This window comes from Trachymyrmex cornetzi, unplaced genomic scaffold (assembly GCF_001594075.2).
Source record: "Trachymyrmex cornetzi isolate Tcor2-1 unplaced genomic scaffold, Tcor1.1 scaffold503, whole genome shotgun sequence".
Lineage (NCBI taxonomy): Eukaryota > Metazoa > Arthropoda > Insecta > Hymenoptera > Formicidae > Trachymyrmex > Trachymyrmex cornetzi.
This window is the reverse complement of record NW_017299811.1, coordinates 607,136-621,676: the sequence shown is the minus strand read 5'-3', so window position 1 is coordinate 621,676 and position 14,541 is coordinate 607,136. Positions and strand designations below refer to the sequence as shown.

The following is a 14,541-nucleotide window of genomic DNA, read 5'->3' as shown; positions in this document are numbered from 1 at the left end:
AAAATATTTTAATCAAATAAAATCTGTAAAGATGATTATTATCTTTGTAAGTACACTCCGAATTTGTATACAAAATTAAGAAACAAAGTAATTATGTGATGTAATACAATTTCATAAAAATAATGTCCCATATCATTTCTGCGACAATTGATCAATTTCCAAAAAGCTTCGTTATTATCTTTTATAGTAACATTAATATTTATCTTGTCCTGATGTAATGCATAATTACTACAAGAGCATTAAGTATCATAAAAAATATAAATGGTCGACACTTTTAATGAAAACAAAAACGGGCGCGAGATACATGACGTTGATGATTAAAAGCGAACGTCACCAAATCAATGCGTCAAATCTGTGCCAAACATGAGAATGTATCGGTCCTAATTTATCATCAATTCCGACTTGCAAACCAAAACTTGCTCTGGCAGTCGTCCGTCTTGTTGCGTAAAGCTTAGAGACCTTGACCGACGCGCAGTAGTTTGTTTTAAATGCTTTTTCTGTAGCACCTCACGTCGCATATTTTTATCGGCTTTTTGAATCGAAATATCTACGTCAATAGTACTGTCGTGAGAACTTCTTTTTTGCAATAAAAACGTGCAATAGAAACAGTGCCATATACAACTGCGTATATAAATTTTTTTCATTAACATACATAGTTACACAGTGTTAGAAAAGCTGGCAATTAAGAAAATTGACAAAACAAATCAAGAAGTAAAATATATGTAACATCATATAACGTATAAGATAAATTATTTGGGCTTAAATTAGCTTAAAGGCGAATGCACTTGAGGATGAGGCGCCATTCACTCATTGGCAGCGAGTGCGACCACTGTAAAACGCACTTCATTAGGATCATGTTCCATGTATTCCTTGCATACGCGAGCGGCATCGTCGAGAAGTGTCTCTGGTGTAGTTGAACCGTGATTGATAGGGGCACATTTTCGACCGTCTGGGAAAACAAATGTTTTTTAGTGCAGGTTATAAATTTGGTAGATAATCATTCGTAGTACATTAAATTAGTATGCTGTTTTATATAAAGTATCTAAATGCAATGGCATAATATAATTAATAAAACAATACATGAATAATAAAATAATACATGTATATTCTGTTAAATAGCGTGATAATATCATTATTAGATATTTAAATAAAACAAAATTTAATCTTTAAAATACTTATGTTTTTAAATTTTTATTTAATTTCATTAATTTTACGTATAGCAGCTTTAATAAATATGCACTAATCTAGTAATGCAAATATAATCTAGTAATCCAAATTCGCTATTAATTTAACTGTGTTGTGAAGTTCATGTGGATCAAATACATACCCAGCTCATACAGGGAACCGTCTTTATGGACAAACGCGACAAAGTGATGGTACACTTCCACATCTTCAGCTGGTGCCTAAAATAAGAAGAAAATATATGGTTTAAAATTTATTGTTTATTGTTTAAATGGCTGAAATTTATGGTTTAAAAGAAAATCATTTTCAGCTATGAAATAGAAAGTACCTCGGTCTGTCCTTCCTGGGCAGATTCCATATGAGTATCGATGATATCTTGCGCTTTTTCTAAACGTTCGCCACGTTCAATATACGAAAGTCCTTTGGTTTCCTCTAAAAACTTTTTGAAAAAACCATCCTCCAACTGTATCCTGTAACGAAAAATGGATACTTTTATTGTTTACTGTAATAGATTAGATTATGTATGATCATAGATGCTCACACATCCAAATTATTCGCCACGCTGTGAAGTAATGCAATTGTTCCACACGCATTTGAAATAGATTGCTTTATGTGATAAACTGATTCTACAGCATCATTCTTGCTATCCTTAGCTTCTGCTTGCTCTTCTTTAGTCTTTTCAATCTAAGGAGATAATAAAACAAACCTTGCTTGTAAAAACACATTAGTCAAATCCCAAAATGTTTCATTATACATTGGAACCTCATAATAGTAAACCTTGAATTAATGCACAAAATCCTCTCTTTTTCTTTGTCCAATGATTTTCTACTCGAAGTCAAAGTACTATACAAATCAAATGTGATAAAGTATTGAATTTCTAATCAATTGTAAAGTATACAGTAAAATAAAACTCTTTCATATGCGTTGGACACATGTGAGGAGCACGAGTGGAAAAAGGGAGATAGTCGTGGAATTGCAGCCTGCACAGCTCCACGAATAGAGTCCTGAATACAGTTTTATATAACATCTGTTTTTTTATTTTTGTATTAGACTGCACTATGTGCCTATATTCATAATCATCTTATATTTAAAGCTTCCTTAAGTTCATCTTTAGATACTCTGCAGCTAATAAAATAATTCATAGAGCATTTGAAGATAAATTTAAGGAAACCTCAAATATAAGGCTTGACTATACTATGAATATGAGTACGTAACTTTCTTTTTTGCTTTTTCCAAATATCAAACATATATCTATCTCATTTTAAGTTCCAAAAGTATACATCAGATCAGTCATCAAAAACAGACTTATAATTATAACATTAAACTGTGCCTTGAACTTTATTGTTTAAAAGTGAGAATAATTTCGTTATTATGTTCAACATGTATGTTATTATGAGGTTCCAGTGTATGGCTATGTGTTTGTGTTTACACTGCGCTTAGTCCGCGACCTATCTGATAGGTGTCTTTGTTTAATCTACAGGATAAACAAGGACATCTATTGTATAGGCCACGGTCCAAATACACGTTGTAAATGTAGCGAATTGTTATATATCATGTATGTACCTTTGACGAAATAGGATAAAGCAAAATGACGGCAAGGACAGGCCTAGGGATGATTGCCAACAATTCCGACTCTAAGCCGTATACATCTAAGATCGACCACTTCTTTGGAACACCCAACTTGTGTAGGAACTGTAAAAACAAAAATCGTATACATTGAATTTTTATACATTCAAAGATTATGCCAGAGAAATCTGGAAGACTGTTTCCTCTGTTTTTTTCACCAGAAGTGTGTTATTGATCGACGAAGTACCGTGTGTTCGAGGAAATAATGAAATTGACTGACTAAACGTTGCAACTGCTTACCTTTGTCATAACCTAAAACAGAAAACACGCTTATTCAATTGCTGTACGAACAACAACGTATCGCAATTCGACAGAAAACTCAATTACCTCTGGATTCGATTCCAAGGGTACCCAAGCCATATTAAATATTTCGTGATATCTCCCACAAGAAACTCCGTTCCAAAATGCCGGTAAATGTCTATTCGGTTTATCTTTTAACGAGCCGATCTTCTCACGTTTCGTGTTTCGTCTCGCGTCCTTGTTCACAAAGACAAAGTCGATTCAAATTCTTGCAGTCCTGTTTCCATGAAAGTGTAAAACGGCAAATCACGCTACGTTTTGTTTTCAAATTGTGCGATTTTACTTACAATTGGACGCGTGCGAAAATATTCCAGAACGCGATTACTTAAGGCTGTATTCCTGAAAAATATCGCATACGAAAATGTATGAAATTATAATATACGTGACGTATATTATTTTTGTATGCAATGTTTTCTAAGAATAAAGGCTGTTCTACAATGTGCTTTTTGTTTCCTGTTTCTTGCTGTTTGTCTCTCTTGCATTCTTGATCAAAAAGGCAAAAGACAAACAGAGACAAACAGCAAGAAACAGGAAACAAAAAGCACATTGTGGAACAGCCATAAGGCTTCAGATTTCACTTCGCACAAAACAAAGAAACATAATAACTTTGATCGACATTTCGACAAGAAACGATCGACAGATGCGATTGGCCAATTCCAATGTATTAACCGTTGTTAAAATTTATTACGGGAATGGTCGCGAAGTGGCCCTAAAGGCCAAAAAGGGATCAAAAATCATACTTTATTCTCGAAAAATATCGCATATGAAAATACTATAGTATATGTCACGTTATAGATTTCCCTATAGTATAATATGCGATATTTTTCGATAAGACCCAGCTGAAGAATGAGCAAGTTTTCTTTTCGAAGTATCAAATTAACGAATATTTAGTAGAGCTATGAAAAACGAGATGCTAAATACCGATAGAAGTAAATATGTAAAAAAATTTTAGAACGTAGTATATCACTTTTTATGCAAGTGCAACATAAATTGCACGAGCATCTATTTTATAAATCGCGCATCTCGAATGATATAATTTGTTGTAAACAATCCCTGTGAGATCAAAGTGGAACTGAGATATACACACATGATCATGTATTGGTTCAAGATAATATAATATACTCCAGTGATAGGAGATAATAATATTTATATTTATATCACTTATATATCATTAATAGTATTGTAAACACGAAATTGTGTGTTAATCCAGCATAATTTGTAAATAGGTATCAATAAATTTGAGTTTATATAAATCTGTAATTGTCAATTTTCTAAATACATACTATTTTTTGAGATTTTTATAAATTTTTGTTACAATAATACCTAATCCATCTTAATGAAGATTAATTAAATTAATTATCTTATAATAAAATTTTTGTACATATATACATTATTTGTAATTTAAATTAAATATTATTTGTAAAATGTTCTAGTGCTTTTTTTTTGTGGAATTACAGCGTAATAATTCCGATCAATAAATATTAAATTATATTTAATGTATAAATTAGATACATCGAGATCAATAATAATGTAATCTTTGTCTTAAAAAATACCAAGAGATTCGATCTAATCTAATCTCAAAATATACAAAACAATATGTAGCAATAGAATTCTCGATGATGTTTAAGGCAGACTACAGAAATAAAAGGGTCGTCCAACAATATCATTGTTTTCATTACAAGTTTCCTAGCAGGACGATGCTGCTTGTACATATTTCGTGCGTCATTTTGATCCTCTGTGCATCATTGTCAGAAGCGTATATTAATGTGATAACGAAAAGAGATGAGGATTTTGTACCATTTTCAACAAAAGCAAAGTATGCTCCAACGTGGTCTAGTCTAGACAGTCGACCACTACCATCCTGGTACGATGAAGCAAAGTTTGGAATCTTTATTCACTGGGGTGTATTCAGCGTACCCAGCTTTACCTCTGAATGGTTTTGGAGCTATTGGAAAGGTTGAATATGTAATATATGGTACTTTTCTGCAGTAAGAGACACAGTAGTATTATAACACAGTGATTATTTCATCTTTGTTAAACATTGGCAAATAATAAAAATATTGATTCACTGTGTTACACCATGTTATCCGTGTTTTTTGCTGGAAGGTACTCATATACTCTATTTCTATAATGAAAAAATATTATAAAGATTAATGTGATATCTTATAATTATAAATAATACTGAAGGAGGATTGAAGACTGTAATCGACTTTATAAAACAAAGATATCCTCCAAATTTCACCTATCAAGACTTTGCACGAGATTTCACTGCTGAATTCTTTAATGCTTCCGACTGGGCAGAGTTATTCCAAGTATCAGGTGTAAAGTATATTGTATTGACAAGCAAGCATCATGAAGGATATACGCTGTGGCCGTCAAAGTATTCATACAGCTGGAATTCTATGGATGTGGGGCCTCAAAAGGATCTTGTTGGTAATAAAGATATAATCCTAATAATAAGGTTTCGCATTAAATACAATGATTTTTGTAAATATTCTTTTTTTTTTATATAAAATAGGTGAACTGGCAGAAGCTATTCATAAGACAGATATAAAGTTTGGCTTGTATCATTCCTTATTTGAATGGTATAATCCTCTCTACGTGGCAGACAAAAGCAACAATTTTACAACAGATAAATTTGTAACTCAGAAGGTAATACCAGAATTACGTGAGTTAATAGAAACATACAATCCAGATATAGTTTGGTCAGATGGAGAGGGAGAAGCAACAGATTCTTATTGGAAATCAAAGGAATTTTTAGCCTGGCTATACAATGAAAGTCCTGTGAGAGATACAGTAGTGGTAAATGATAGATGGGGCATTAATACAGCATGCCACCATGGTGGGTTCTATACATGCGCTGATCGTTTTAATCCTGGTAATTTATTATCATATTCTTCCTCTTATCTACAATTAAGTATAATTATAATTATCAAATTAATAGGCATTAATAGATATCAATAACTGATTACATTACTATTAACAAAAATTTGTTTTCTAGGTGTACTTCTCCCACATAAGTGGGAAAACTGTATGACTATTGATAAAAAATCCTGGGGATATCGCAGGAACGCTGTTTTATCCGATTATTATACATTGGCGGGATTAGTAAAGGAGTTAATAATTACTGTAAGCTGCGGTGGAAATTTACTGCTGAACGTTGGACCAACAAAAGATGGTATCATTACACCAATATATGAAGAAAGATTACGAGGAATGGGTACACATCTTTTATATCTTATCATGTTTTTTTTATTAGTATCTTGATTAATTCAGATATCAATTTTTTAATATTGTCGTTTTAGGCGCCTGGCTAGCAGTTAACGGCGAAGCAATTTATAATACTAAGCCTTGGACAGTACAAAATGATACCTTAACAGGAAGTGTCTGGTACACATTAAGCAAAAATGAAAAACAATTGTATGCCTTAATTTTAGAATGGCCAGATGATAATATCTTATTATTAGGCTCGCTCAAACTTTCGAAGAGTTCTCAGATACATCTACTTGGTTATTCATCAATAATTCCCGTAAGTGTTATTACTTTCATATATGTATATGTTATGAAAGTGATAATAAAATAATTTTGAATATTCACATTTCAGTGGAAACAATCCGATAATAAGCTAGAAATAAGTTTACCAGCTAACGCACACAGAGGTGAGCCAGCTTGGGTATTAAAAATTAAGAAAAATATTGATTAAATAGAATTTTTTTTTTTTTAGAGTTTTATTTTATATGTAAAATATATAGATTGTTACACAATAATATGTATGTATGTAATATATGTATATAAAATACATGTATTAAAAATAGGTTTTATCTGATAGATGGCTACTAATATAAGATATTGTCCATATGACAAACTCTTCTCTCTTTCCTTTTATTTTAAATTCCTGCGATCTTATTTTCATGAAAAGCACAAATCGAGATTCTCGTTCTCGAATTGTGCGATATAATACTCTTGAAATATTTGTGCGACACGATTGGTCATAGTGGTAGCCATACAATTGGTAGTAAATCGTATATGTGCTGTACACGTCAAACTAGTCATTAACATAGTGATCGTTCCTCAAAATTGAAACAAATAATACTGATATTCTATACAAAAAGATAAAAAAAGAAAATTTTATAGAATCTTAGTATGTCATTTTTCATTTTTAAGCAATTTCGTACATTTACATTTATTCCCTTCACTGTATCCCTTCCTTTTCTCTTATAACATAAATTGTATCTCAAATGATATTTTAGTTTTATATTTTGTAATCATGATAGGGACAAAATGCGAACGTGTAATTATGTAGTCAATTCTCAAAGTTAATACAGATAATAAACATTTACATTTTTTTAGCAAAATTAATATTTATGATATGTTAAATTAACGCATATTTTATTCATTTGTGTTAGAATTAACGTTTTAGAATACATTTTTGTTTACTTATTCACAAGTTGTGTTATTTTCATACTGAAAAATATGACATATCAATTTAACACAAAATATTTTAATAACATAATCACATTGGATTAAATTAATACTCGAATATGTTAAAAAAATGTAATGGAAAATTTTAACAAGGACTTGAATCGTTTCTAACATAAATATAAAACATTTTCTGTGGAAAAATTCAGTAACGATCTAATCTAATCTCGAAATACGATACGATACAAAACAGCACACAGAAATAGAATCTTCGTCGAGATTTCATACAACTGATAGGAATAAAAGACCGGATTGACGTCTGTTACTTTCATTTATGTCAAGCCTCGGATCAGAATGATGCTATTTGTACACATAATTTTATGCATTGTGTTAATTCTTTGCGTGTCAGTAAAGGCGCATTATACCGTGATAGTAAGAACGGAAGAGGAAAATTTTGTGTCAACTTTAACAAAAGCGCCCAAATATGTTCCAACTTGGCCCAGTCTAGACAGTCGACCATTACCAGTTTGGTATGATGTTGCAAAATTTGGAATCTTTATTCATTGGGGTGTATTCAGTGTGCCCAGTTTTGGCTCTGAATGGTTTTGGAACAATTGGAAAGGTAGAGTGTTATACTATTTATATTTATAAATGTCACGTGAGTGTACTTATAATATTTATATAATGTTATATATTTGTGTGATGTTACAGAAGAAACTGAAACTACAAAATACTCCGACTTTATGAAACAAAGATATCCTCCGAACTTTACCTATCAAGACTTTGCACGTGATTTTACTGCCGAGTTCTTCAATGCTTCTGAATGGGCTGAGTTATTCAAGGCATCAGGTGCAAAGTATGTTGTACTGACAAGCAAACATCACGAAGGATATACATTGTGGCCATCGAAGTATTCATTCAGCTGGAATTCTATGGATGTTGGACCTCAGAAAGATCTTGTTGGTAATAAAGATATATATCTAACAATAAGATTTCGTATTAAGTATGACAATTATCATATGTATTTCTTTTTCTATAAAATAGGTGAACTAGCAGAAGCTCTTCGTAGCAAGACAGATATAAAGTTTGGCTTATACCATTCTATGTATGAATGGTATAATCCCCTTTATGTAACAGACAAACAAAACAATTTTACAACAGATAGATTTGTGACTCATAAAATAATACCAGAATTGTATGAGTTGGTAGAAACATACAAGCCAGAAGTAGTTTGGTCAGATGGAGATTGGGAAGCATCGGATTCTTATTGGAAATCGAAGGAATTTCTAGCATGGTTATACAATAAAAGTCCTGTAAAAGATACGGTTGTGGTGAATGATAGATGGGGTAGTAATATACCGTGCCATCATGGTGATTTCTTTACATGTACAGATCGTTTTAATCCTGGTAAATAGCACAAAAATTATAACAATATAAATTATGTGTAGAATAATATTATTAAATGAAGATATGTATTGTACATATAGGTGGATTTATAATTAATAAAATTTTGTTTGTTAGGCGTACTTCTCCCACACAAGTGGGAAAACTGCATGACTATTGATAAAAAATCCTGGGGATACCGCAGAAACGCTGTTTTATCCGAATATTATACATTGGAGGGATTAGTGAAGGAGTTAGTAATTACTGTAAGCTGTGGTGGAAATTTACTGATGAACATTGGGCCAACAAAAGATGGCATCATTACACCAATATTTGAAGAAAGACTACGTGGAATGGGTATATATATTTTATATCTTATCATATTTTTTCTTATTAATATCTTGATTAATTCAGATATTAATTTTCTAATAATCTTAATGATATACAAGTAAATTTATCGTTTTAGGTGCCTGGCTAGCAGTTAACGGCGAAGCTATTTATGATACTAAGCCTTGGACAGTACAAAATGATACCTTATCAGGAAGTGTCTGGTACACATTAAGCAAAAATGAAAAACAGTTGTATGCCTCAATCTTAGATTGGCCAGATGATAATATCTTATTGTTAGGCTCGCTCAAACTTTCGAAGAGTTCTCAGATACACCTACTTGGTTATTCATCGATAATTCCCGTAAGTGTATTACTACTTTTATTTAATTAAGTATATGTTAAGTATGTGTACTTTTATTTATTTAAGTATATATTATGAAAATGATAGTAAATAATAAATGACAGTAATTTTGAATATTCATTCCAGTGGAAACAATCCGATAAGCTAGTAATAAGTTTACCAGCTAACGCACACAGAGGTGAGCCAGCTTGGGTACTAAGGATTGGAACTCTTTAAAATGTACATATTATTTAATTAAGAGTATGTATTATATTGTACATTAATTTTAGAAATCTGTATGAATCTTAGAAAACATTTTTATAGAATTTTTGTAAAGTTTTTAAAAAGGCATATACAATGTTGTAAATGCAAAATTTTATATATATTTTAACTAAAGTTGTATAACGCTTTGAAGTAAATTAATAATAAAAAAATTCCAAGCACCTTGAACTCAGATAAAGCTATTGCCAACAGCAAAATATTACACACGAGCTACTTCATATAGATAAGCTGCAAGGAGTTTCGTCTGGAAACAGTGAAAAAATAAATTATTTAATATATTGATTATAATGAAAAATCAGTAAATGTTTAGACGATTGCTAATTTCAATAGTTATACTTACCCCTTGGATGTAGTTATGTACACTTAACTTTTCATTTTGAGAATGTGCACCATCATCACCCTGACCAACTGGTAAGAGCAATACATTTTTACCAGTAACTTCTTGAAAGGTCAAAGTAACTGGTATCGATCCACCTTCGCGAGAGAGATCAGGTTCTACATTATAAACATGTTGAGTAGCTTTTCGACCAGCTACGTAATTCGGATGATCGGGATTCTCGGACCATGGTTTGCCACCGTGGCACAGGCTCACATTCATAATATTTGGGCTACCCCTCTCTTGCCATTTCTTATTTATATATTTGGTCACCTTCTTAGTCGTCTCGTCTGGAGTCATGTCAGGCACTATTCTAAGCGAAAATTTGCCAATAACTTTACTCGGAATTACTGTTTTTGCTCCTGGTTCACTGAAAGCACCCTCTATTCCATGAAGAGACAAACTAGGTTGCCTCCAACGATGCATTAAGAGCTTAGTCTGTAAAAATTGGTATAAATAAAGACTTATATTTAATGTAGATTTCAGAATTTTTATAGTAGAAAATAAATAGAAACTAAATATGTACATACTTTATCTTCCTTATGTGCTAGTTCTTTAGTTCCAACTGTTTCCCTAAATTCATGTACATCAAAATCTATATCCTTATAACTGTCTAATTCGGCTTTCGTCAATTCTGCGACACTATCATAAATGCCATCTATCAAGATGCGACCGTTAACATCGACCAGAGTATTCATTAAGTAAATCAAATCTGCCATAGCTTCGTATACGCATCCACCAAAAGTACCGCTATGTAAGTCCTTAGCGGCGCAAGTGACTTCCAATTGATAATAGCAGATACCTCGTAGACCATAAGTGACACATGGTTTTTTAGTGCCCAGCCAATAATTGTCGGATATGCAGATATAATCTACGTCCTTTAAAAAACTATCTTTCTTTGCCCAAAGAAGTTCATCCAAACCTTCACTACCACTTTCTTCCATTCCTTCGAAGACAAACTAAGCAAAGATTCCAAAGGTAAGTTAAGATGAATGTATTGTAAAGTAAATATTGATTAACAATACCGAGTTAAGTATTCTTAATTTCGTGAGAAAATACCTTGAGATTGACAGGAATCTTGATTCCAGTTGCTTTATAAGCTTGCAATGCATGTATCCAACAAAGAACTGGTCCTTTATCGTCTGTACTGCCTCGACCATAGAGTTTTCCATCCTTCTCGGTAAGAGTAAACGGTTCAGTATCCCAGCCATCCTTCATTAACGCGGGCTGTACATCCAAATGTCCATATAAAAGTACGGTTTTTTTCTTCGGATCTGAGCCAAGACTTCCAAGTAACACAGGAGGAAGTGGGATTTTACTGCCATCAGGAAGAGTCTGTTTTCCTACATCAGCCAATTCCGTATTTGCTCCAAGATCTTCCAATCTCGCTTCTGCCCATTTCATCATTTTAATCACTTCGTCTCTGTGGTCCGGCCATGCTGACACAGATTTAATAGCTATTGCCTTTTTCAAGTTATTTATATATTGCTCTTTTTGTTCATCTATGTATCTACAAGTGTGAAAAAGTGAAAGATCAACAGTAATTATAAATAAAATGTACCCAAGAAGAACAAGTCACGATAACGTCAAAATGACATCAAAATGAATCCAGAAACGATTGAAAAATGACTTTTAGTGATCATTTTGGAGTCATTTTGATATCATAGGGTGCTTTCCAGCAAGGGACACAGTCAGACACAGTGTAACACAGTGAATCATACGTCCTTGTTGTTTGCTTACGTTAAACAAGGATAAAACGATTCACTGTGTTACACTGTGTTTGATTGTGTCCTTGCTGGAAAGCACCCATAATCTTGTTCTGCTTGGGTACACACGAACGTGTATATACATTAAATCTCAAAAATCTCTTCGGATACATTTGCTTTTGTTCTCAACAAATTAGAAATATTTTAAAGAATAAAACGAAACGTACTTAAACAAAGTTGTCAATGCTGTTGGTAACGCCATGGTAATAACTCCGTTCAAACGCAGATCATACACAGTACGAACTGGAACTAACACGACTGCCAACAATAGCTGTAACTCAGGCACAACTGATACAACGGCGATCAGGTACTCTTATCGTGATCGTGGAAGTTCTCCCTCTCTCGCTCCCTCTCCTTCTCTCTCTCTCTCTCTCTCTCTCTCTCTCTCTCTCTCCCCCCCCTTCTTTTCTCTCTTTTTTTCTCTAGAAGAACGTCCTGCGAACTCAACAATAACATAACACAAGTAACATAATACTTCTCTGGCACGAATGTATACGAAATATCGGCACACAGTGATACCTAATCGTTCATATTTGAATGTGACCAATCAAAATGTTTTACACAATCTCATAGAAACGTAATATTGCAGCGTATCTTGCATTTTATGTTGTAATTTTTTATAAACGGTTAATTATTTAGCGTTATCTATCCAATATTAATGTCAAATAAACATGTATTATCTCTACTGTCATGTGACTGTAAAATACAGAACATTGGCGTAGAACGTCCATATATATATTTTTAATTTTACTTTTCTCGCGTAAGTCTTTCTGTTTGACGTATTATACATGAATTTATTTTGGTCTATAAGTAACATTTCGTAGATAAAACGTTTCGTTTAATCGTAAGAAGAATAAGAAAGAAAGTCATTAGAGTAAGATATTAGGGTGAAATAATTGTGTAACATACTTTATTCTGTCTCGAAAATGAAAAATGCAACCATTGTGATATTGTAATTACTTTGATAATTATCATTACTAGTGGTATATTTTACATGAAACGTACGTTGTTTAAATACTTTTATGTATATATGTATCACTTAACTATACATATTTAAATACAAGTATACATTCGAATATATTTTCACATAATTACTGAAATAATGTTTTTAAAATTATTTTTCAAGTTAATAGATTAAGGTATAAAGGTGCATTTTAAAATAAATTCTCATACGATATATTATTAATAATATAATCAATTGATTATATTATTGAATATCAATTTTACCCAAGTAACACAGCAGCGTTTGCAAAGCAAAAACGATTATATGCGCTTTTTTAGCGCTTTGTAAGTGCTGTGTGTTTAATATCGTTTTAAATATGATTATAATAAGACATTATATAATCATTTTATCGATTATATTATTAATATGTGGTATGAGAATTTATTTTAAAATGCAATTCATTTTGGATTAAGGTAATAGACGCAAGAATAGACTTAAAATGCTCTTGATTAGGTCACAAATATCTTTTGACCTCGAGATATATACCGCACATTTTATTATTTCATGGGCTGAATGAATAGACGCAAGAATATACTTAAAACGTTCTTGATCAGGTCATAAATATTCTTTGACCTCGAGATATACCACACATATTATTATTTCATGGGCTGGATGAACTTTTGAGATTACACTTGAAATTAGACTTTAAGATGATATTGAATGCAAAATCGCATATGAATATATTGTCTTTAACTTACAATTAGTACAATTTTAGGGACTAGATATATTTTCTTTGATTTCATTCTTGATTTCGAATATTTCGATTAGGACGTTATTAAGCTTTCCATATCTACGGTATCATGTACGTACGTACAATACATTATATCTACGTTACATATTTCAAAGCCCATTTTATGTGTGTGTGGCCCTATATTTTTTTATCTTTTTATCTCAAGACAAGAAGTCGAAACAGTTCCCTCGAAAATAATCATTTTTTTCATTTTCAGCGAATATTTTTGAAATTATATTTCGACGTTATATTTTGTAATTTTTAATTTGTTTCCTAACATTGAAAATGACTTGATCGAGTTGAAACGTTTGTTTGTAATTTGATATTATTAAATAGTCTTTTGTATTTTTATATCTGGCTCGTTACCCAACTTTGTACGTTTTGTTTCACACAAAAGTTTAAGTATAAAATTTAAGTAGTAAGTAAAAGTTTAGGTATATATTTTATACTCTTAATAACATATATTCACGTTTTTCGAAAATGTAAATGAAAAAATCCATTATTATTTTTTTTTTTCGACGATTGTTTCAACTCTAAAACTTCAAGATAAGCAGATAAAAAAATATAGATCTAATATTTTTGATGCTTTACAACATATTTAAAGCCTATCAAAATGGGTAAGATACGCAGGACGCCACCCTTGCGAGTACATTCACCCGAAACTATCCCTGCAGTACGCATGTCGCGTATCCGTCAGAAGGCGACTGTTCATCGATATATAGATTTTATTGTCGACACAACTTGATTTCAACCGCCGTGGTGTACTCCAACTTGTCCTTTGCAGTCAAACTATATTTTTCATCTC

At 32.0% G+C, this 14,541-nt stretch overlaps 4 protein-coding genes across 4 annotated transcripts; 2 read left to right on the top strand and 2 right to left on the bottom strand.

The window, feature by feature from the left end:
• Nucleotides 1-195: 195 nt before the first annotated feature.
• Nucleotides 196-3,300, bottom strand: Uch (Ubiquitin carboxyl-terminal hydrolase). Its single transcript, XM_018514420.1, has 7 exons — nt 3,136-3,300; nt 3,049-3,060; nt 2,746-2,874; nt 1,724-1,866; nt 1,511-1,652; nt 1,328-1,403; nt 196-949 (listed from the first exon to the last, which is right to left on the bottom strand). The coding sequence occupies exons 1-7, from the start codon at nt 3,166-3,168 to the stop codon at nt 804-806; spliced, it is 681 nt and encodes a 226-aa protein (XP_018369922.1). The 5' UTR covers nt 3,169-3,300; the 3' UTR covers nt 196-803.
• A 1,372-nt stretch (nt 3,301-4,672) lies between these two features.
• On the top strand, nt 4,673-6,811 carry LOC108765621 (alpha-L-fucosidase-like). Its single transcript, XM_018514415.1, has 6 exons — nt 4,673-5,064; nt 5,296-5,541; nt 5,627-5,986; nt 6,110-6,328; nt 6,414-6,637; nt 6,713-6,811. Exons 1-6 carry the CDS (start codon nt 4,725-4,727, stop codon nt 6,809-6,811), a joined length of 1,488 nt encoding a protein of 495 aa, XP_018369917.1. The 5' UTR covers nt 4,673-4,724.
• An 886-nt stretch (nt 6,812-7,697) lies between these two features.
• Fuca (alpha-L-fucosidase) lies at nt 7,698-9,852 on the top strand. Its single transcript, XM_018514419.1, has 6 exons — nt 7,698-8,149; nt 8,239-8,490; nt 8,572-8,934; nt 9,049-9,267; nt 9,377-9,600; nt 9,727-9,852. The coding sequence occupies exons 1-6, from the start codon at nt 7,882-7,884 to the stop codon at nt 9,814-9,816; spliced, it is 1,416 nt and encodes a 471-aa protein (XP_018369921.1). The 5' UTR covers nt 7,698-7,881; the 3' UTR covers nt 9,817-9,852.
• Nucleotides 9,853-9,981: 129 nt separating this feature from the next.
• On the bottom strand, nt 9,982-12,356 carry Cndp2 (Cytosolic non-specific dipeptidase 2). Its single transcript, XM_018514418.1, has 5 exons — nt 12,171-12,356; nt 11,297-11,747; nt 10,768-11,196; nt 10,202-10,675; nt 9,982-10,105 (listed from the first exon to the last, which is right to left on the bottom strand). Exons 1-5 carry the CDS (start codon nt 12,203-12,205, stop codon nt 10,061-10,063), a joined length of 1,434 nt encoding a protein of 477 aa, XP_018369920.1. The 5' UTR covers nt 12,206-12,356; the 3' UTR covers nt 9,982-10,060.
• Between the last annotated feature and the right edge of the window lie 2,185 nt (nt 12,357-14,541).